A 25,491-nucleotide genomic window follows, 5' to 3' on the forward strand; every position below is an offset into this window, starting at 1 on the left:
TCTCATAATCATGTATCGTTTTATGTTTAAGGATTAAAAAGTTTTCCTTCAAAGCAGAGTTGGAACCACCAATATATCATATTAATAAAGGCTTATGTAAACACAGATAGTACAGTTGCTATAGCCCCTCCCTCAATTATGAATATTTAAACTGCTTCCAATTCAATGCAGGCATGCCAAAGAGCCTGCTGAAATCAGAGGGAGGAGATCTCAACATGTGATAAAAGGTGCTGAAATATGGAAGGCTGGAGAAGGATGAAGGTCTCTTCATGTTGTGCTGTATAACAAAGGAATGTTTCTGGCTCCTCTGCCTGGCTTCCAGTGAGCAACTGCTTCCGGTTTCCTTACAGTTTATCAGCTGGCATTACAACAGAACATAACTTTAGACAAGCACTTAATGGAGGCACATTTGCAAGGCTGGTGTGTCCCCATTGTTAATGTTATTACATAACATGAAGGCTGGCAACGTTAACCTCGCTATGTAGGAATCCCTTGCAGACAACCGCAATGCCTGGAGACAGTCAGGTTGTGCATCCACAGCTGTGACCAGAGGAGAAATGACCACTGGGAGGAGCGCAGAGAGAAGAAACGCCACGGGGCATCTGCAGCAGCACAGCCAGACGCCTTCATCTGCAACAAAACATGTCTCTCCCACATCAGTCTCTACAGCCACAGCAGGCGCTGTAACTCTCCAACTGTTTGACTTCACCCCTGAAGGCACACTCTTCCATTGTCTTCCAAGACAGATAGATGCCAACCAGTGTTGTTTATAATCATAATCATAATAATTTATTATTTATACCCCGCCCATCTGGCTGAGTTTCCCCAGCCACTCTGGGCGGCTTCCAATCAAGTGTTAAAAACAATACAATATTATTGTTATTGCTTATTATTATTATTATTATTATTATTATTATTATTATTATTACTTTACACCCGACCTCACCACCCCGACAGGGACTCAAAGCGGCTTACAGATAAAACAGGAAAAGAGAAAAACATAGTGGGGAATATGATAATTAAAAAACAATTAAACATTCATGTAATTAAAAACTTGCGCCTCAGGAAGTTCATTTTGGTGCTGCTATCACAGCAGTTTGACTTCGCTCCCAGAGACACACTCCGTTCTCTTGAGACAGACAGATGCCAACCAACAAGGGAGTACAAAGTATGCATACACAAAATATGCATACACAAATATATATATTTTTCTACTGGGACATAGCAGCTTTAGCGATAACTGCCCCCACCAACCCCAGATTCTTTCTGGAAGAAATGTAAAGACATACAGATCCTTTTGTGCATTTTTGCTGTCGTGCAACTTTGATGACACATCTAAGACCTATCCATGTGGTTTAATGAATGCACGCAGGCTTAAAATGGAGAGGCGCGCACACAAAAACCTTCTCCCGGTTTCCCACATGTGCTGGCATTGTTCTAAGGAACTCGGGACAGTCTGCATGGTCCTCCATATAGTAATGGGTCCAGAGGCTTCATAGTGGAGCTGAAGTCCACCTCTCTATCCACCACACTACCTATTATTTCAAAGGTTTTCAACAAGGAGGCATGTCTGCAAAGCAAGGGTCAACCTCAATGTCTTCAAAAGGCCGTGACGTTATTTCTAGTCCCGAGGGGCCAAAGGATGAAATGCCAAGAATATTTTTCAAAAGGTGGAGAAGCAGACCTGTCATGCAAACTTTTGAAAGCTTCTTGGCAGATTCTCTTTTTTATTTGTAATCCTAGTAATTCAAATCATATTGGGTGTCCCCTCAGAAAAATGTGTTTCAAATGGTGTGATTTTTTTTTTAGAAAGGAAATGAGCGAACACACACAGGCACACACATATTCACACAGAAATGCCCTGTATTAACCTCGACATTCACTTCTAAAAATGAAATTGAAGGATGCTAATCTAAAATTTCAGTGGAGTTGAAGTACATAAAACAATGCACTGAATTATGGCCTTACCCTGCAATCCCAATGTCAATGAACTGCAGAGCTTCAAGTAATATTAGAAAAAAGCAACAAACTGAACATTTTGAAGGCCTAATAATAATGGATCAGTTTGCAAGGCATATGCACATATGAGCAGAAATATAAGAGGTGCTTCCACTGGTTTAGTGCTTAGAGTCTCAGACTAGAACTGCAATACCTGAGTTCAAATTCCTGCTCAGCTACAACCTTCTTCGCAAGGTTATGTGAGATTAAAAAGTAGAAACAAGGTGTAGAAACAAGGCAGGATAAAAGTATAATACATAAATGTCTGTATCCATGCATATCACCAACCTGCAGAAATGCTGAAAACTAGTGGAAGTAGACACCGAAACATATCTCCCCCAAAATAAAACAAGGGAATGATACAAATGAACAGTGCAGTCCTAATGTATGTCTGTTCAGAAGTATACCGAGAATGTTACATAAGGTAAAGGTAAAGGACCCCTGACAGTTAAGTCCAGTCGCAGACGACTCTGGGGTTGTGGCGCTTATCTTGCTTTACTGGCCGAGGGAGCCGACATTTGTCCACAGACAGTTTTTCTGGGTCATGACTAAGCCGCTTCTGGCAAAACCAGAGCAACGCACGGAAATGCCGTTTACCTTCCCGCCGGAGCGGTACCTATTTATCTACTTGCACTTTTGGCGTGCTTTTAAACTGATGTGTGTCCTAATGTATGTCTGCTCAGAAGTATACCAAGAATGTTACATAAGAGTTACTCCTAAATAAGTGTGTGAAGGACCGCAGCCTGTGTCCCTCCTTCCATCTACAAGGAGACAGTTTCATCATTGGCATGAGAACTGAAGATTCCACATTTCAATCTGCTATTATTCTCAACACCCATTTTGTTGGAGATGATTTTGGTTGTCCTTTAGCGTATATGCGGATAAACACAGCTACAAGTATGAAAGTGGTGTCGCAGGTTTTTTATGAGTACATTTAGGGAAAGTTTTAAGATTCCTGGCCTCCAAATAAACACTGAATCATACACACACACACACACACACACATATATATATATATACAGACACACACACATATATATATACAGACACACATATATATACATATATATCTCTCTACTATATACACACACACACACACACACACACACACCATATATATAATGATCAGAGGAGAAAGGAGCACAGTCTTATGTTCTACTCTAGAGAAGATCCATAACAAAATTGTACAAAAAGTTGGCTGAATGCAAAAGGGTAGGTACAGGGCCAAATCCCATAATTCACAAAACCAAGTGGAAAAATCCCATAATTCACAAAACCAGTGGGAAAGCAAGCAGATACATTTATTACAAGTGATCTCTCGGGTCAGCATGCAACATTCAGTTAGGCAACCTTCCATCTAATTTTTGCGGCTGCTCAGGCAGACCTAGTCATTTGATAAGTTGCTATTTTGTTTTTCCCATTCATAAAAAAATCAGTTGTGTGACTGATTTGACTTTTTGGTTATCATATCAGCAACAAAAGCCAAGAGGTAGAAGAGAAGACCAAATATTCAATCATTTGTCAAGATAAAGTATTAAGACAAGAATAAAATGTCCTCAATAGAGACAAGCAGCCAGAGCAGTCCCTTTGAGGATTAACCTTAGAGTTTATTTTAGTCTGAATTTTCTTAAGTGATTTGGAAGACGAAGACGATGACTTTAACATCATTCGATGACCCCAAGCCAGGAGGCATTGTTAACACAAGGTCAAATCAGAAAATATATATTGGATGACCCCTTGAACTGGAGCAATAGAAGCGGAATGAAATTATCAGTAGTATCAAGTGCAAATCATGGAGGAAATAAGCAAATAAAACAGAGTGGCCAGCTAGGCATGGAGGCTATCTGGGTGGTTGGCCAGGGTGGACTTGTGTTTTGAAAGCCCCAAGCAACATGTGCAGACTGCTATGGATCTCTGCAATGAAGTATGCATACACTGGAAATGGGCCTCACTGACAACGGAGGAGATATGTTTACCGGATAAGGGAGAATATAAAAAACATAATAAGAATCCAATAAACCCCCATTCCACGACACATTTAAAAGGTCATAGGATGTCTATCAGCCAAAGGCCTGATTAAAAATGGAACGTTTTTGCCTGGTGCCTAAAGGTGTATAATGAAGGCACAAGCCTTCTCAAACTGCAATCCTAATTCCATTTACATGGGAGTAAGCCCCACTAAATTCAAAGGGACAAGTGCATGTGGTTCGGATTGTGCAATTAGTCTGGGAAAGAGCAGGTCCCTCTTTTGAAGCAAGATACTCACCCAGGAATTATTACCTGTGCCTTTTCTTATTTAGAAGTGCTGCATGCCAAAGATTCCTGGCAAGGTTTGAGAGAGAAAAATAATTTCTCTTGACTTGGATAAGAGTCAACAGACATTTGCTAATCACTATATACCTTTAAAAGACATCTGAAGGCAGCCCTGTATATGGACGTTTTATTGTTTAATGTTTTATTAGTGGCTGAGACAACCCAGTCAGATGTGTGGAGTACTACTACTACTACTAATAATAATAATAATAGATTATGCAAACCATAGCCTGCAATTCCACAGAACAGAGTAATGGACCTGATGCTTTGTGATACTGCAAACATTTAAAATACGGTGCCAGTAATATTTTCACTTGGATGTGTTAAAAGAAAATTATGTAGATGTGCATGACCCTTGCTATAGGATATAGGAGAACTGGGTGCACTTATACTGAGCCAGACTATTGGTCCACCCAGCCCCAAAGTCTGCTACTAAGCAGAGGGTCCTTTTTTAAAAAGCAGAGATCCAAGAAGTCTGGGACCTTCAGCACACAAAATCCGGGCTTCTTGTCCATGAAGTGCCATGAACTAGATAACTGGGGTGACAAACTCCAGAAAGGAAGACAGAATGCAGGGTGAGAGCACTGCCATGTGGAAAGCGTCTATGGCTGCTACAAGACCATGCATCTGCTGTCCATAGATTCCACATACACAGACAGTGGTTGGGCTACCAGCAAAGGTAGTACAGTTGTGATCTCTTGCTTCCTGCCAATGGGATGGAGGCATCCAAAGGGGGGGAAGTGGGGAGGGAGAAAAACTGCCTTCCTTTTCCAAGGGTAGGTCCCCTGTTTCCTCATCTGGATGGGCAGCTGCCATACAGATGTGCCCTGACAAAGGAACAGGTGATTCAGAGAGGTTAGCAGAGCCAAGTAACTTCGTAACTTCCTAGTAATAACACAAGATGAAAACAAGGAGATACTTTTCAGCATTCAAACATATCACTACTTCAGCTGTGTGTTTATTTCTGGACTGTTCTTATCCTCTTTGGAAGGGTGGCTAAAAGGAACTAAACTGGACTTCTGGGAGAGGAAGAACAAGGTTCCTGTATTTTATTTTTTTAAAAAAAATGTTAAAATTATTTTTTATGGCAATGTGAAGTCAGGGAAGTGTTATTGAGGGCTGGCCGCTTGCCACAGGGTGGGGTTTTGTTTTGGTATCCTTTTAGAGCTTGCAGGTGTTTGGCATGAACTGGAATCAAGGACAGCTGTGATAGTTCAGATCTGCTATTTCCCTCCCAATATTTCTCAGAAGTGATGCAGTGTGGTGATGTCTCACACCTGATATCCTCTACTTGTGTGGCATGTCTAACTGCACTGTTACAAAAAGTCTATCCATTTTATAGCTTTTTTTTAATGTGCAGATCACAGCAGTAGACTGGCAATGACTATCTAACAACACACAGCCCAAACTCTATCTGGATCAAAACGAGACACTGTTGATACATCCTGTGTTATTTTCTTAATTTATTTTCCACAGGCTCTTCCAAAATGCATGATACTATAGACTGGTATGTAAAAGAATCTGCTTTTTTGGAGATCAAGACATCTGCCTGCATTCCACATACTTGAAAACTAAACATCTTGATGCTGCATCCCTGCGCAATACCTGCTTTGTTTGTTTGGGTTTTGTTCTGTTACATCTTTTGGAAACAACAAAATAGTGTCTATTTTACTCTGAATGTCTTTAAAAAGCAACAACAATAGTTTGTTTATGTTATTTTTAAAAAACAGAATTCCTGATTATATGTCATGCACAAGTTCCCTAGAGTATTTCTGACCATATTGAGATCATCTAGCAAGTGTTTAAAACTTATTGGGAATTCCTTTACTGCACAATCTTGGCCTGATTAAAAAGAGGATTTTTTTAAAAAAAATGAATGAAAGCTTGGAAACTGCCTGGCTATAAAAAGCTGCATGGAAATGGCTAGCATGACTGTAATTTTCCTGATTGCAAAGAAGTTCTACAAACATAGTGACTCGTTTACATGTTAACCAAAAATAAATTGTTCTCCTCAAATATTTTGACTGCTGCACTGCTATTTCTCCCCCCCCACTAGTGAATCTCTAAACCTAAAACAGTAAAAAGCTGTAACCCAGAAGAGCTGCTTAGCTCCGGTTGAAATGTTAATAAATGGTACACTACTGCAGTTCTCCCAAAATGGTATGACTTCAGCATGTTGTTGTTTAGTTGTTTAGTCATGTCCGACTCTTTGTGACCCCCTGGACAAGAGCACACCAGGCACTCCTGTCTTCCACTGACCTCCCACAGTTTGGTCAAACACATGCTGGTAGCTTTGAGAACACTGTCCCACCATCTTGTCCTCTGTCGTCCCCTTCTCCTTGTGCCCTCCATCTTTCCCAACATCAGGGCCTTTTCCAGGGAGTCTTCTCTTCTCATGAGGTGGCCAAAGTATTGGAGCCTCAGCTTCAGGATCTGTCCTTCCAGTGACTGCCAATTGTATGTCTGAATGTTCCTTCTCAGGGCTGGTCCACAAGACTTTGCAAATGGCTTTGCCTGCCCATCTCAAGGTCAAAGGTTAGCAGCTGTTCAGGAGAAAGGTCCTGCACAGCTAGAAATAACTTCAGGAATGAATGTTTACATGATTCTGGGGACGGTGGATTGTACGCCCCCCCCCCCTGTAAGATACTTCTCCATTTCTCTGGGATGAGAAAACCAGAAAGTACTAGGTTGTTTTTAAAAATGAGGGGAAAGTCTGATAAGCCATTTAAATCCCAGTTAATTGTTTTTTAAAGCATGCCTGTCCCACTTTATAGTGATAAGCCAGACTTTGATATAATGGGGCAAAAAACAGCAGCCGGTGCTGTTCCTTCAAGTCTTAAGAAATTTCTACTCATATTAAACTTGGTGCTACTTAGAGAAATCCAATGGACTTGCAGACCAAGGAAATGCCAAGAAACGGATTCCAATCTAGAAATCTTAAATCAAGCAGTAAAGCAATTCATTCAACATCTGCAATATAATCAATTGCAATGTGTTTAATAAAATTGACTCATGACTTAGCCAACATCTTTAAACAAGTGGCAGCTGTATTCATAATCATGAGATTATTATTAAAAAGGAAGCTACACCACCATTCTACTTGCTGGGGGTCAGAACAGCTCTTTGCTTTATGTGACCTCAACAAAAGCATAACACAACACAGTTTGGCTTCTCGTTCAAAGATCCAGCATATTACAACTGATGTTAAGAGCTTCAGATCCCCACTTCCACCTCTGCTGTGGTGCCCAGAAGCTAAAACTCTCTCAGGGGGCTTGCCTATTCCTTTCCTTACTCACTACAAGTGTTTGTTGAAAACTGTCTAATTTCAGTGGCCCTGTTTGGCTCTGTAGCTGATTAGTGCTGCTTAACATGTTAAATTATCTTTAGTATTGGTGTTTAAAATGTTGCCCTTTGTTACATTTTTGTGCTGTTAGACATCACTTTTTGAGTTCTTTGGGTTGAAAGGTGAGAAATACTTTTTAATAGAAATAGAAATAGAAATAAATCGTGTTTCCCATGTGAGTTACTTTTACAAAATTTCTTTGATTAATTTATTTAAGATACTTATAGAGAGCTTAGGATTTTTAAGAAAATAACTCAATGTAGTATCCACAAAAATTCAAGGCACACAATAATAACCCAACAGCATTAAAAACAGTGTGCAATAAAATTCATCTTTGCAACGGGGGCGGGGGGGGGGAACGACACAGGTATGAGCAGCAACTATTCTGAAAATGCTTAGGTGTAAAGAATACTGTGAAGAGAAATCCAGTTGATTAAGTATCAACTTTAAGTAACAAAGAGATCATTTCATTTCAAATAACAATCCCTATAAATGTGGTGATTCTGTTTAGATGACCTGGCAGACCCTTGTCTCCGTGTCTCACTGAACAGCTGGGGCCTTGCAGACATGGGCTGCTACTTGCAGAGGACAGATTTTTCACCAGAGAGCCTTTGCATCCAGGCTCTTCTGATCTGAAAAAGGAGCAATGATGGGGAACATTAACTGGCAGAAGACAGGAAGAAAATGAGGTTGTAATTATTATCGGGGGAAAGAGCCTTTAACATAAAGACTAGAAACTGATGTGAACCACAACAAAAGGAAGCCACTACAGAAAGTTAAAAGGTTTGCATGTGAAATTTTAAATAGGAACGTCTGAAAGTTCAGCTTAAGGAGCCAGTCTTCCTCCCAGCGTGATCCTTAAATATCACCTTTCGCAGTGTTAAAAGGTTTACATTTTGCAGTCCTTTGAACATATGCATAATCACTAATTTAGCACCACCATGTGAATAAACCTCTAACAAAACACTTGTAAAACCAACCTGCTGTAAAGTGCTCAAAAGCCGCAGCTTAAATCCCTGTGAAAGTTACAAAGTGAGAAAGTTGGCTTTCCTGCAGACCACAGGCAACTTCAGCACTGCATTCCCTTGTCCCACGAATTGCAGCCCACTGTCTCCCAACATTTCCATTCTGATGTCCCACTGACCTATTTGCAAACTTTCGTCACACCTGTCCTTCTCACCCTCCTCACAGGATACCAGCAAGAGAGACACCTCTGTCTCTGCGCAGTCTAACATCCTTCTGCCTCCCCCACACCAACTCCCAACATGTTCTGAAGAGTCCCCCAATTCTCTGGAGCAAAGTGAGGTGGGCTGTCACTGAAGGCTGCAGTGGGAAGGGGAGGTGGTAAAAAAAGAAAAGAAAAGGCACTTCTCTTCTTCCATTAAGGGATGGATTAAAAAAAAAACTTATGTGATTGTAAGGACACCAAATGGATCCCACATTTAAAAATAATAATAATAATATTTTCCATTTGGCACAAGTAACAAGGCAACAGTGATAGATCCTAAAGAGCAGGCAAATTTGCATGGGATGAGAAGGTTCATCAAGTGACTCAGTCCTAAGCCATTTAGGGTTTAAAGGTAACAACCATCAGCACTTGAAAGCAAACCATCAACCTCTGCAACTGATTCAATAAAGGGAGCACATGATCCCAGCACTTGACCCAGCAGAACTTTCATGGATTTAAGTTTCCATGTGCTTTTCAGGGGGAAACCCACACAGAATGTGACATAGACATCCAGCATGTAACAAAAGCATGAGGTCTCATGGCCTCACCTGACCTTCTCAGCAATGGGAACAGCTTCCTCTTTTTCAAAGTCACTGCTTTACTATGCAAGTTGTCCATAAGATTTTCACATTTGAAAGTCTACTCACAGCCTTTGCTGTATAGAACTGTCCCATCATGTGGCACAGACTTTTTAAAGAACAGATTACTTTGCCGCAATATGTGGAGAATTTGCAGATATGTGGAGAATCTGCAGACAACAGCCTCACTTCTACAGTCAACAAATATTACTGGTTATAGAATAGTTAATCTTGTTGGCTTCAGTGGGATAGTGTTCACCAATCACTGTCTTGACAGTATTCAGTAACTTCTGAACACACAAAAAAGGAAATATATCAGTCAATGCCTTCTTATCAATGGCATTGTAACTTTTTGAAACCAGAGGAATAACAGAGAAAAGACCAATAAAAACAATAGCTTAAGGTCAAAATTGGATGATTTTAGCATCTGAATAACATGCACCTCAAGAAAAGAGATATCAGTTTTTATGTACCTAAACATACCTGTTGCAATTTTATATAAAACTACAAAGATTTGATGGTGCCTCTGCTTCCATTACTTCAGATGGTGATAACTTAACATACAGTGATTCTACTTTTTCTGCTACAAAAACCTGAAAACATTTAGATAACCCGGGCTGAGCCTTAGGAATAAGGTTGACCACAAATATAATGGATAGCATGTATCATGTTGAGCACTGCTAGCCAGAAGGGTCCAGTACCCAGCCCACTGCAAGCACAACAAATTGTATTATTAGATATAGAAGGACAAATTACACACTCACACAGAACAAGCCATTCCAGAGCAAACTCCCTATGCCCTGAAAGTTCATCGAACTGTAGTCAGGATATGGCTCAGGATCTAATAGACCAACTGTGTGACACAATACAAAACAGAGTCAAGATTTCCTAGGATTCGGCTTTTAAAATGTCTATAGTAAGTCATCTCTTTGCTATACTGTGCCACTACCTTTGTTATCATTATAATTATTTGTACGGCAACATCAACTGCGATTGGATAAATGGAAGAGGTGCAAACGTGAATAAATTTAAACAAGCATTCAAAGGTTTATCGAAGAGAACTGACCTGAGGATCCGAGAACACTTCCTGCATGCTATTGATTGGACCATATGGAACACCACTACCTTCAAAGAGTTCTAGCCATTTGGTGGTCTCTTTTTCCAAAAACCTAGGAATAAGGAAACATGCGGTTTGAACTATCCATTTCAGCCAGCATTTTTTTACATATATAAGCTAGTTTCTCTCAAAGTAGTAAATAATGCAGTAAAAATGTTCTGCACATGTTCCCCAGAAATACAGAGACTGAGCCCTGGGGCAAAAATCATGGTTAGACTGTCTTACAATTCTATCTGATTTTCTGATGCAATCCAGCAGTGATGCAAACCAAAATTATCAGCAGTTTCAATAAAACCCAGTACATTTCCTCCCATTCTTAATTACTGTAATGAGCTTCACATTTTTTTTATTTCACGTCTATTTTTCACAACAAAAAGATAGATGTGATGTGGTTAAGAGACATATGCATGAGAAAAGGTCTATTTTTAAACACAAAGATCCAATTCAAAGCCTTGCGAAGTTTTCTCCTCCTTTACATCTGAAACACATGTCCCAATTAAAAACCGCAATTGTTAGTCAGATAACAACATTGATTACATATTTATGTGTTGTCAAGTTCTTTCAAGTTCTTTATTACGGTCATAGACCAGCATAAGCAAAACATCTAAATAAGTAGCATAACAGTATGAATCTAAGTGAATAATTATTAAATAAATAAGAGCAAGAACCAAACATATACATAGAATACTTAATTAGGCATAGATAATGGGTGAGTAAAAATTTATAAGAAAAATTAAAAGATCGGTTAACACAGCAATATGAGGTGGGCTTCAGAAGTCCAGGTTTACCAAGTTTACCAAGTTTTGTTGCGGCAAAAGCCAGCGACACCAAACATCACAAGGTCAAACAAAAAGGAGATCCACAAGAACATCAAGAAGAAGAAGAAAAAAGATTACACAAGGGAACTTCGCTATGTGCCATTCAACAGCAGAAATCTACGCTTCCTGATTGCTAAAGCGCAAAATTTGGCCACCTCATATGATATTGAGCCCGAGGAATCTTCCAGAAGGTATTTTCTTAGAATTTTGGGGGAGGATTCCAAATAATGCCGTAGGGGTACGAATTTTGACAAAAGCGGCAAGATAAGTCGAGCTCGCTCTTCACTATAAAATCTGCAGGACAGAAGGATGTGTGTCACAGATTCTACCCTATCAGACATACAGGGGCAGAGACGTGCATGCATCGGTACCCGCGTGAATTTGCCGTACAGCACTGCTGAGGGCATTGTCTCAAAGCGGGCTCTGGAGAAAGCCCATCTATAAGCTTCGTTAGTGATGTTAGTTAAATAAGGGGCAGCTGCAAAGTTAGGCCAAGCTTTTAAACATCTATATGTCTCCGGGAGTAGGGCGTCTTCTTGTTGTAATTCGACATCGTAAAGTCTCTGAGTGATAATTGCCTTTGCCTTGTTCTGAGTTCCAAGAAAGAGATTTTCAGGGTTTAGGCCAATTTGTTTGATCTTGTTAGTTATTTGCATAAGCCAAGGAGGATAGGGAACTGCGGCCAGGAAGCAAGGTAACAGTCCCTTAGGATTGTAATGGATTTTCAGCCAGAGGGATATTGCTTGCTCCCAGACTTTTAATTCCACTCTGGGTAGTCCTGCCTCTTGCCTTAAGACTGCATTAGGTGTACACTTTGGGGTGGCAAATAGTGATCTTAAGAATTTTGATTGTACTGTTTCAAGGGTCTTAAGGTTGACAGAGGGGCTAATTTGAGTGCCATATAGGAGTTGGGCTAAAGATTTTGCCTGAAAAACTTTTAGGGCCATCGGTAGAAAGCCAGCTCCTTTCCTTCTGAATAATCTAAGGATGGCATTTGCACTTCTTCCTGCTGATATAGCTGATGTGGTCAGGTGTGTTGACAATTTGGCATTGTAAGAGAAAGTAATGCCTAAGTATTGGAAGGTCTTAGTCTGTTCAATGGCGTTTCCCTTTACGCTCCAATTATCTTTCCTGAAGGAGCGGTTAAAATGTACAATTTTGGTTTTGGCAAAGTTAATTGTTAACAGTTCAGTGTTACATTGGTCACTAAACTTTCCTAAGGCACGTTTCAGACCCACTTTGGTTTGAGAGAGAAGAACAGCGTCATCCGCATACATTAAAACTGGTACTTTTCTGCCGTTAGAGAACACGGGGGGGTGGGTTTCGATTTCACGGCAGCATGTGACCAGGGAGTTAACATAGATGTTAAATAAAAATGGGGCTAATAGGCATCCTTGTCTAACTCCTCTTTGGACTGGGATTTCTCTAGAGAGTCTGCCGTCCTGTGCAAGTCTTATCTGGAGGGTGTTGTTCTCATGAAGCTTAATCATCAGAAGTAGTAACCTTCTGTTAATACCCATATTGGCCAATTTGGCCCAGAGCCTACCCCTGGATACAGAATCAAATGCTGCCTTTAGGTCCACAAAGGCTGCATACAGTGACTTTTTCCAATGTTTCACATACTTATAGACAAAATAATCTAACACTAAGCAGTGATCAATAGTGGAACGTCCAGATGTAAACCCTGCTTGTTCAATTTCTAGTAAATCATTATGATCTAACCATTCACATAATTTTAGGCATAGATGTTTTGTATAAAGTTTGCAGATCACATTCAGAAGACTAATTGGTCTATAATTAGATGGATCAGAGGGGTTACCCTTTTTAAATATAGGCACAATTATAGCCAGTCCCCAATCTTTAGGGATTTCAGTTGTCTTATCTATATATGAAAATAGATTTGCAAGAACCGGGGCCCACCAGTTTATTTGCGCTTTCAGAAGTTCAGCAACAATGAAATCACTTCCTGGGGCTTTGCCAGATTTCATTTGTAGAATTAACGAAGTGATTTCAGTTTCAGATGTTGGGGGCCATGATGTATCATTGTCTAAGGGGATGTTAAGCAGCGCAGAAGGTCGATGTTCTCTAAACAGCACTTTATAGTGCTCTTCCCATGAGTTTGCAGGGATTATTGTGCCCTCGTTAGGAGCTTTGGTTTGGCTGGAAATAATTTGGTTAAGAGACATATGCATGAGAAAAGGTCTATTTTTAAACACAAAGATCCAATTCAAAGCCTTGCGAAGTTTTCTCCTCCTTTACATCTGAAACACATGTCCCAATTAAAAACCGCAATTGTTAGTCAGATAACAACATTGATTACATATTTATGTGTTGTATGATTGTAATATTTGTCCCAAGGTCATCCGGTTTTGCATATGATATACTATACTTATCCTGAACAACCCAAATTTCCTTGGTTTACTTGCTTGCCTCCTTGGGGTCATTTACAGAGTCTTACTTCGTTATCATGTTCCTATCATTAGAGACATTTCCTGCTTCCTCCTCCCTATGTGGAGTTGTTTAGATGAAGTTCACAGACAGTTCCGAACAAAAGCAAACATTTAAACAACCTTTTACATTGCCCTTTTTGAGGTAGTCTGAATCAAAGCGCTTGGAAATGTACCCTTGCCAAATATGTGTCTGTTATTTTATCATTGTGCAACGAAACAGGCAGCCACACACACAAGGTCTGTAAATGCTGTGAAAAATATTGCCAAAGAACTTTTCCACAATCAGCATTCTCTAGGCTGCACTTTGGATTTGAAAGAATCTATCTTTGAAGAATAGGGAACATCCAGGCATGCGCTGTCAAAAATAATGAACGTGACATGCAAAAAGCTGAAGCACTTTAAAATGCTTCATCAGAAAAGACAGCTGGCTCCCCTTATGCTCTTATGTATAAACTACAAAAACTGGGGCTGCTGAAGAGGCCAGAGACCTGGAAGACCTGCTCCCTGCCTTGCAGGTCTTTCCCACCTGGCCTGGGAGTGGACAGCCCTGACTGACTCCAGCTACAAAAGCCAAGGCTGCTGAACAGACTCCTAGGCTGGTTGTTGTTTAGGGTTTTATTTGGGTGGGGGAGGGGAAGTGTAACAAAAAATAATATCAGTAACAGTATATTTATTTTAGATTTTGCTATGACTTATGTGAGAACATTGTTCAGTTTGCTTGTGTACTTTTGCATGCTTTATTTATTGTTTATGACTACTTTTGTTATGTCTGGAATTGTGTATTTTTTAAAAAATCTGCCTTGATCATGGTTTTAACTATGCGTATATGTATGTAAAGCCATGCTCAAGGCAGCTTTTTTTAAAAATACACAATTACTATGTGTATATGTATGTAAAGGGACATGAGTGGTGCTGTGGGTTAAACCACTGTGCCACTTGGGGTTGCCGATCAAAAGGTCGGCGGTTCAAATCCCAACGACGGGGTGAGCTCCAGTTGTTCAGTCCCAGCTCCTGCCAACCTAGCAGTTCGAAAGCATGTCAAAGCGCAAGTAAATAAATAGGTACCGCTCCAGCGGGAAGGTAAACGGCGTTTCTGTGCGCTGCTCTGATTCGCCAGAAGCGGCTTAGTCATGCTGGCCACATGACCCGGAAAAAACTGTTTGTGGAAGCGGACAAATACCGGCTCCCTCGACCAATAAAGCGAGATGAGCGCTGCGACCCCAGAGTCGTTCACAACTGGACTTAATTGTCAGGGGTCCCTTTACGTGTATGTAAACTAGGAGCTGCTCCCCCTGCTCACTTCACAACGTGCCAAGCCCCCTCTCTTTACACTTGGCCACCCCCTCCCGTTAAACCTTCCCAACTCCCTTACAATTCACCCAAACCTTGCCCCCTCTCCATATTTCATTGCCCAAACTGTGCCCCTGCCCTTAGACCTCACCCTGCCCTCAGCTCATACCGCTTGCCTCACACTGCTGTTGTCATTTTGGCCTCAGCCACAGGCGACAAGGAGTGGCAGGCAGCATTGGCAAAGCAGGATGGTTGCTGGAAAGCTGCCCTGATACTAGCTGAACTGATACTATCCTTGCTGGTACCCTTCCCGGGAAAATCAGAGGCTCACTATGTCAGGTTCCTATTGGAAGACCAGACAAATGCTAGAAAATTAGAAGTGGCAAAGTTTTTATCAGTGGTTGCAAGAACCAATGATCCCTATATTCTGAACAAAATGCTTGTTTAACCTGGAGGTAGGCTGTATGAATTGTGTATTGCTTTGTAACGATTTGTTGGGTCTCTGGACCGTAATAAAGATTGTTGTTGTTGTTTGCAAGGCTGATTTTTCCTCAGGGTTTACTCCTGAAGCCTTTCTCAGGAATGGGTATAGCTACAAGGAGGTTCAAGATCACATGGGTTTCCCATATTAAGAATCCCCTAATGTGCCAGCAGGGTGGGCGTCTTGAGAGCACCTGGGATTCAGCAGGAGAGGGGGGCTTCAGAGTGTGTTTGATTATGTATTTAGCAGCTCATGAAACTCAAGGCAGCCTATGTGGGATTCCTAGGCAACCTTCCACACATGCCCTGCCCAGACCTGCTTAACTTTAGCAAGGTAGATGTGTAGTCTTTGATATTTGTAGTATGTGTAGTCAGGTTGTGCTGAACCTCACATCTAATCCAACTTCTAGTTTCTGATAATTCGTAAGGCAGATAATCACTTCTTCAATGCATTAAATTTGACTGTGGTCAGTGTGATTGCCGACAGTACTGCAGATAAACTTTATCTTGCCATGCCATTCCTGGCAATTTAAAATATTTTTCCACAAGAAACTCTGCCAGATGCATACCCATAAAGGATCTTTAGCATTAATCTACTCTGCTGCTTTCTTCTTGTGACGGATGACTTGTTCTCCACAATTATTCTGTTTTAGATACTGTTGCAAAGACTCCAAGGAATAAGGGGTGTTTTTTTGCTAGTACCAAGAAACAGTAACAAGTCCCACATAACATGTCTTTCAAAATTTACCATATAAAATGTGATCACTCCACAAATGATGTCTATTAGCTAATACAAGCCAAATTACAAGGAACAGGAATGGAAACATATGACTCCAAGATCCTGGACCAAGATTTATATTACAATTGGTCTTTCTTTATTGGGTGCCAGATTCATTCAAACTAACATGACACTTAATAAATTATGTTCTTCCATTAGCATATGAAGTACAGAATAGGTCTGTACAGGCAGCATCTGACGTCCTCCAGGGATTTTGTGGAACCTCTGCTAACATAGCATAATATATTTGGCAAATAAGCTGAAGAACTGAACTTGAGACAACAACAGGGACAACCAAGGAACAGCCAACTATGGGTATAAAAATGAAAAATGGAATATTGTCTTTCAGTAAATCCCACGTCAGGACTTGGATGAACCTGCACCTCCCTCCCATAGAGCGGTGTTTGAAATAAAACTGGAGAGGGCACGTAAATGGGGGAGATGAGACTGTCTTCCATGCAGGAGATGACTAAGGGGCCTTTGAGAACATTTTAAGAGGTTCTAGGAAAATAAAGAATGTTTCCAAAGGAAAATGACTTCTCCCACAGATGACCACATACACAATATGGTGTTGCACAGAAGATGCCTAGCAGACCATTTATAGATAGTTGTAAGAGTTGCATTTAAGTACTTATTTTAAGAAAAAGTACCATTTAAAATATGTGTTTTGAGGATCATTGTTTTTTAAAGGCACATATTAATTTGAAAACTGAATGTTATTATGAGGGACCAGAAACAGACAAATTTGTCTTTACCTAGTTAAAGACAAATCAAGACAACCTTGCCCAAGACAAAATTTCTTAAGTGACATCCATTTGGTGGAATACTTGAAATCTTATGCTTTTATAAACTTACATAACACCCCATAGTTAATATTAGCCTAAATGATCTATACATAATAAAATGGCCATGACTGCAAACAAGTTTGCAAAAATAAACACTTGAAGCTTAAATTTATAAATCATACCTGGCTGTTAAAATTTCAGTAAGTTCCTTCCTATTTAGCACTCGCTGCTGATTATTTTTGTATCTGGAATCTTGGCTGATTTCAGGCAGATTCAGGATCTGAAATGCATTCAGTAACATAATCATCACAGAATGTTATGCAAATTGGTCTTCAGTGAGAGAGATAGTCATACACTAAATATCAAAGAATATAATCAATAAAACTGGGCTCTCTACATAGAGCATTTCTTAACATTTACTGTATGTGTAAAATCCAAAAGCACATTTATTCAATTAATTAAAAATAATTTAATTTTAATTAATTGGAGTAAAATATGTCCATCGTGCCTTTTATTAATTAACTGAAATTCTTCTATCTCCATTTTCCACTAATTCAACAACACAAGCAGCTCACATCAGAAACCTACTTGTGTGCAAGTACACATAGTCAAAACATATTAAAACAATAATAATATCTCAGATGTGTCTCCTAGCTATTTATTTAAAGACTCTTATTCTAGTGATCGCCAAAAAAAAGCCCAACAACTTTTCTGGACTTTTATCTCTGGAAATATGGCAACCCTACATTATATAACAGATTATGTCACTGCTGCTTCTTATGTAAGAATATTCCATGTTAGCTCATTTAGAAACCAGTCATTGGTGAAACATTTTACTAGAATCATGTATACACCTGCAACATATTTATTTGTATTGTTCTAAAACCGACTTTTTCCTTTTGTACTGTTATTATTGTATTATTGTAAATGGTCTTGTGTTAAAGGTGATTCACGAAATGATCAACATTATCACCTTGAGCTTCCCACCTTGTGAATTGCTCTTTTACTATTACCTTGCAGACAGTGGCAAACTGTTGGTCATTTCCTGCTCCCACCACAATGTAGCCATCCTTTGTTTTGAAAGCCTAGAAATAGTATGGGAGATCAGAACATAATTGAAACATGCATTATGGTACTATGTGAATAATATTTCTGCCTCCACCATCAGTCATTTTTAAAGGTCACTGTCTTTCAGAACTAGTCTGAGTCCACATGCACCATCTGTGCCTGCTCCTGCTGGACTCTCCACTCCGCTTCCAGGCCAACTTTATGTTCACTCCATTTGTTTTAGTAAGTTGATATTGTAAACTGCTTTAGGTGCCTTGGCAGAAAGGTGGCATATAAATTCAACGAATGAAATATAAGCTAACGCTTTAAAAATATGTTCAATAGTCCACGTTCTCAATAGAAATTAATATTTTCTACCCAACCACTAAAGCTTTTAAACTTTAGCTGAATTTACGCATCACAGCAAGCACACACATTCAGCCATTTAAGGCACATAAAGATGGGCTTCTGTACTTTATTTATGACGCTCTCAAAGGTCCCATTAAAGTAAATGCATGTATAACCATGTGCTTATCAGCAATTATCACTTTGCAAATGCCGGTCAGACCACACAGCAGCATCTAACTTGTGTTCATACTCTTGAGCTGTGAATGCTGAAGTTACTATACATGTAAAGGCCCAGCCACTAATGTTTTTGCTTCACTGACTTTGGGGCATGTGTGGGAAAAATGAGTAAATCCTAAAATGCAGTTAGGAAAATGCAATCCCCATGTCATCTTCAGACAGAAGTAGTATTGGAATAAATACAGCAGCGTCTCTCTGCATGAAATTTATTTTCTTCTTCAGCAGAGGAGATATTCTGGGCTTCCCATCACAAAAAGGGCTGATTATTTGTCAGTCATTGTTGCTGATAATGCAGAAACTTCCCAACATTATTAGCACAGCAAGGCCAACATTTAAGAGTGCTAACAACAGTTTCATTCATGGTCTATGGATGTATACACACACAACCCGCAGGTTACCACAGGTTACTGTCTGGTCACAGAAAGCTCCACTATCTTATTATACAAAGGAGACAGAAAGCAAAGTGCAGACAGATTTTAATGAGATTGTGTTTTGATAAACTGCTGCCCATAGCCGTGAATCTTGCTAAATTAGTGCAATAAAATTTACTTCATACAAGGCAAAAGTCTTTTCTGTGTGTGTCTTTTGTTTGTAAAGAACAGAGGCTTGTGACAGGGCATCCAGGAACATGACAAAAATTCCATGCAAAATAATACACGACGTTGGTGTCCTGAACTTCATGGTGTAAGAGTAACTGAAGACAATAAGCCACAGACATGGAAATTATTTCAGAGCTTGTTAGAGGAAATCAGTGGAGATGAATAATATGACATTCCAAAGCAATGTTTGGTGAAAGAAACTACAGGTTCGGGGTAAATATACAAAGATCCTCTAATTATCAAGGGATAGGAACAGCCCAAATGGCCTAAAGCAGAGGTTCCCAAATTGTGACCTGTGGTTCATAGTAAAAACACAATGAAGAATCATGCAGCGAGTAGCACAGCACACTACAATTGCTACAACGAGCAGAAAAATGATGAGGTGGTTCACCAAGACTCTCAGCAATGTTCATGTGGTCTGTGAGGGGGGAATGTTTGGCAAAACTCAGTGAGAGTGGTGAGGAAAACTCAGAGGAGTGCCAAGTGTTGCTGGGGGCAGGGATGGCCTGGAAGGAGCCCTAATATAACTGTATTATACTATTTTACATACACTATTTTGATTAAAATGTGGGACAGAAATCAAATAAATATACACACTTTTCATAGTAATTAATTATAGTTGCAGTACTATCATTATCACCAACACAAATACAATAATAAACAATGGTCTTAAGAGTTGTGCTGTTGAACCAGTTTCTGATGGGAGTTTAGCTGGTGGACATTCCTTGGAGGTCTTTAACAGGAGAGTATTGCCACCTGAAAGACACAGCTTCTGGATTATAACAGAACAGTCATGGCTACTCAAAGACCTACACCAAGGAACATCCTGACTCAGAATTCAGTGTTTTCCCTTAAGGAATCCAATCCATCCAGTCCAGACCCTGGAGAGAAATATTTGGAGGAAGAGGATTGGGGCCCTGAAAACTACATTCCAACTGAAGACCTGGAGAAACCTTCAGTCTGAAGAGATCTATCTCAAAGATCCTTGCCAGGGTCCAAGGAACCACTTAGAATCTGCCTTTGATCGCTGATTCTTTCCCATCACCCCCAAGGCTTCAGGAGTGGAGGAGGCTGTAAACACAACGAGATACTCAGAGTCACCAAGGATCTATTAGGGAGAAAGGGTCTTCCTGGGAGGATGGCAAACAATGACCCACTAAAGGACCAGATAATAGAGGAGCTGGAATTTTGGTCTCCTCTGGACCTATGCTGATTCTGGCAACAGAGAGCACAAGCCCTGCTCACCACTAATTTTACATTTTGTGAAGAAGAAAAAAAGTAATGCATTTAAAGTACCTCACACATATTGAGTTAGATCCAGACTGAGCTAGTTGAACTTAAGTCATGATTAGGGATAGAGGATGTTTGGTTCAATATGCATTTGAAGTTAAATCAATCAAATTCACACTTTCTGAAGCAATATATGAACCGAAACACAGCTAGCCTTAAAAATCCGCACATCTTAATTTTGTGAAGCAGTTCTCCAACCAACCAATGTTTACAAAGATGCATATGTTAGAGGAAAGTGTGCATAATGAAAATATTAGTGAAAATAACACTCACACGCAAAAAAACCCCCATTGTATTAGAAGTTGCTTTGCACAAGATTGCTTTGCGCAAATTAGTCAAAATGGCTACATTTATTGAATTCCAACTTTCTCTTCTCTCCCAAAGAGGCAGACATGGGAATCGAACCCTAATCCTTGTTATAGATCTCCTCTATTTGAGCCACAACCACCTGCCTCTCATGTCACTTAGAGCGAATATTAAAAGCTATTATTGCCATTATTTCTAGAGCACCTCAAAAGCTAGGGGCTGCACAATGATTGAGGCAAAATGAACAATCGCTGCCTGCAGGTTTACAGTATGAAATCTATCAAGTGAGAGACAAAGTTTTGCCTTTTATTTTGCCATTTATATCTGATTTCAGTTTAGTGGAAATAAGCCTCATTGGATTAAAAGAAACTTACTTTTGAGTGGACATTATAGGACTGCACTGTCAAGATCCTATCTTTTCACCCCTCCATAGGTTCCACATGAACTACACTGCAATTTTGCCAAGGATAAACAAAGTCTGAACTACTCATGAGCCGCTGACATGGGTTCTGTCCTAGCATTTCCATATCAAGCAGCCTACAATTGCTATAAGAACGGATTCCCCCTGCTCCAGCAACTCTCACAGGATCTCATTATTAGTCAAGAATTTAGAAATTTAAGATGGTAATCCAGGCCAATGGTTACCTATGCTAAAGCTTTGCTGAAGTCCCTGGGACAAGAGCACCTGTAGCTCCAGGCTTCACTGCAAACTACTGCTTTCTTAAAAACAATAATTTAGGACTGAATGGCCCTCACTTTTGTACACCCTCATGTTTGGATAGCCAGTTTAATACATTTGAGATTAGACTGCTTAAAATGGGGGAAAACAGAAATTCCATCCGGAGAAGTTTGGAATTGTGAGTCTTTAGCAAAACCTTTAAAAAGCACTTCCTCTAGGACACTTCGACCAGAAGTGAGTTTTGCAAACACAGCAAAAAGAGAAATGGTCAGGATTTATGCCGGCCTTCTTTCCAAAGCTACTTATACCACCAATGCTTGTTTTTAATGTCAGTTTATGCTTCAGCCTCTTAAAAAAACACATGATAAATACAGATGGACCTGAATCACATCTGGACCATCCCAAAGGCTGGAGGTATTTTGGCCCAGGATCTTGAGTCGAAATTCATCTTCAGCAATGAGAGAGATGAAATGTGGTGCCATCGAGACAAAATGTTGCCAAGAAAAAGTAGAGATGGGAAATGAGACAATCCCATTGAGTTCAGCAACATATGCTTCAGTGACAACTGGTGTTTTAAAGTTTGGATTACAGCACACACATCCAGGTTACTAATGTAATATTTGCTAAATTATTTTTAATGCTTCCTTACTTGCCGATTCCTAAATAAGATACACTTTATGGAGATTAATGCTATGCTGGGGTGAAATATTCTTTTTAGTCTTTCAGTAGCTTGAATTTTAGATTTCCAAGGGCTTGGTCACCATTCTATGTTTGATCCACCAACCTTCTTTGCATAATTCACTTCATTCTATAACGAAACAGAAAAGGGTCTCTAATTTCTGGGATAAGGATTAAGAGCAATGAAGGATTAAGAGCAATGACCCAGGTCCTTTGGTCCTAATCCAATCCAAACAATGAATAAAATGAAGATGCCATATATCTGTATTTTCTAGCTGCTAAGTCAGCTTCTAAGTCCAGAAATGGGGGCAGACTTAAGCTGCAACTAGGGAACTAGTGAGGGCCACTCAAGCAAGAAAGCTCCTTGCCACAAAACTTACTATATAGATAAGGCTGGAGTTATTGTTTTACTAAGAAATTTGCCACTGTCCAATTCCTGTTGACCCAAATTATTACCTAGCCAGCCACCTTTCTGAATAGGCTATAGCCTAACCATTCACATTAAAGAATTACTTCATTTGACCATGATCTTATCATTCTCTACTTCTCCATGCAACCTGAACTTACATTTTACACAGGCTCATTCATAAGTAAATTATCATCTCAATGGTCTCCAGCATGCTTTTGAGGTGGGTGGGTGTATATTTTCAATAAACAAATTATTTTTAAAATGTTTGGACCTCAGCAGGGACTCTCTTCTCCATACGAGCACTACCCAGCAGCTAGGATCTCCACCATGCTTTGGGGTTGGTGCTCTTTCATTTGAAAGGTTTATGAGACACATGCTATTTACTTAATTATTTCTCAATGACTTACAGTCACTTATGGTAAGTGACATATCCTCTCTTGTGCTTCATCAGAAATTTATCAGTTGAAAAGCCTGCTGGCTAATAAGTTATTCATAAAGGCCCTTTTCTTTTGATTTTCAGGAACATACAGTTTGGCAACAGAAATGCAAGTACAGTACACATTAAGGGATAATAAATAAAAAGTACTTGAGGAGTATAGTGCAAAAAACATGAAGACCAACAAAAATAAAAAAATAAAACCAAAGCAATAAACTAGCTTCCGATGATGGTGATAGCTATACCATTAGATGACAGGGAAGTTAAAAGTGTGCTAAAAGAACGTAAGATTATATAAAAAGCTGGATGATGTATTTGCATTTAGCTTTACTGTGGAAGATGCAGGGCAGGCCCCTGAGCCCAAATTGATGTTCTCATGGAGGTAAGAAACTGAGTTCTGAGTAACTGAGACAAATATTTGTGGTTTCCCGCATGGCTGGTCTAGAGGCTGAGGCTGCAGTTGGTGAAAAATGCTGTGTCCTGGATGGTGAGTGGTGCCCCTTCTTGCAGTGGTATAACATGGGTTGCTAATGCCCAGGGCAAGGTGCAAAAGGGGGTGTGGCATCACCATGGGGAAGGAGGCTAGCACGTCGCCATGGGTCCTCCCCCACCCCACTTTTTAGCACAACTTCCTACCAGGTGGTGCCAGATGCAGTGTGCCCACAGGAAGCCCTGTCAGTCCGGCTGGCAGCCAAGGCTAAAATGGCCTCCTCTTCATCCACGCCAAACACTCCAGCGGAAGCCCACCATGTCTTTGGCTGCTTGATCTCATATGGGGGCCTGGCTTGGGAACTCTGTGGCACTGCAGGGGCCCCGCCACCTCCATCCCGAAGCGGGGGGGGAGGGGGGGAGGGAGCCAAAGGGGCCACCCAGCGCAGCAATGACCTGGCACACACGGCAGCGGCACCAGTCATGGCTCGAAAAGTGTGTGGCATGTGGCGCTTGCAAGTGAAGGATGCAGACCTGATGTGCCAAAAGGTGTGGACAGTGAGAAGGGGCTCCAGCCCAGCAGGGGAGGACCTGACCAGCTGCCCGCTACCTGCTCGCAGCCAACCTGGCTGTCATGGAGATATTTGCGCCATGTGTTCTGCGCATTGCCAGACTAGGAAAGGAAGACACCTCCCTCCCAGTCTTGGGGCACCTTTGGGGCACAGTGGCATAGCAAGGGTTGCGCCCCTAAGAATTTTTGTGGCTGGGGCAACCAACCCCATGGCCCCCACACTATGCCACTATGGTCAAATATCTGCATTGGTCTATGAGTCACTGCACCAGTTTTTAGGTCTTGTTACTTACATATAAAAGCCTAAACAACTCTGGACCAGGTTACATGAAAAGGAGACCCCAGAGCTTCTCTTATGACATAAGCTCAATTGGGTGAACAGGATGCAACTGGGGGGGGGTAGCTATCAAGCTATCACAATTTTGTAGAAATTAGAAACCTCAATGTATCAAGATTTCTCTTCATCTAAAATAAATAAATTGTTTGAAACTGAAAACATGGACCTGTTGTTCTGAAGCAAAGGAATAAAGTGTCATAGTCTCCATTGCCACATTACTTTTCCATTACTTTCCCCAACAATGAAATTGTGTGTGCGCGCGCACACACACACACACACAAACTCCTGTGCAAAATAAACAAACTTTAATCACTGTATCATGCTGGAGCCAGTGTAATTAAGATTGTGTCAGTGTTTCCATTTAGACCACTATGTTCAGGAGGTTTATGAGCAGATCATAAAAATTCAGTTCCACTGAAAAATTAAGCAAACAAAGTCTTATACAGTCCGCAATATTTCAGAAGAAAACCATGCACACACCTCACAGCCATTTGCTACTTATAGAAGAGGCACAATAAGAGTTTATGGGTTTTAAAGGGCACCACTGAACTATTTTAAAAACATTTTCCCCTCCAGTATTCATAACAATGTACTGAAGGTTTGAAACCAAACTTTGTTTCTTAACCACTGTGTAGAGATAAAAGGGTAATTGTAACAGCTTGTGATTGGAGACTACTGGCATTGTGTTTGTATTGCTTTCAAAGAAAAAAGAGCAATGGAACATTCCCTTTGGAAAATCAAATACATACTAGAAGCCCGGAGGCCATCTGCTATAGAAATCATAATAATTATTGAACTTTGCAGACATTTATACTTGAATTTGGCTGGTCACATTTGGCCTGGATAGCCAAATTCTGTTTTGAGCCACACAAGTGTGAGCTCAGTATATTTTGGTTGATGTCAGTTGAGACGGGTTTCAATAGCAAAAGCAATAGCATAATTTTGAC

General features: G+C 40.3%; 1 protein-coding gene across 1 annotated transcript in view; it reads right to left on the bottom strand.

Annotated features, from left to right (window-relative positions):
- Positions 1–25,491, bottom strand: part of SUGCT (succinyl-CoA:glutarate-CoA transferase) — a gene marked incomplete at its 5' end in the record, with an annotated part of 301,206 nt that overhangs the window by 177,916 nt on the left and 97,799 nt on the right. The window contains 3 exons of the mRNA XM_081930935.1: positions 10,527–10,629; positions 17,361–17,458; positions 18,192–18,263. Of these exons, the coding sequence (XP_081787061.1) occupies positions 10,527–10,629; positions 17,361–17,458; positions 18,192–18,263 (273 nt within the window). The remainder of the gene's footprint in view (positions 1–10,526; positions 10,630–17,360; positions 17,459–18,191; positions 18,264–25,491) is intronic.

Source organism: Podarcis melisellensis, assembly GCF_964234715.1.
Source record: "Podarcis melisellensis genome assembly, chromosome: 12".
Taxonomy (NCBI): Eukaryota; Metazoa; Chordata; class Lepidosauria; order Squamata; family Lacertidae; genus Podarcis; species Podarcis melisellensis.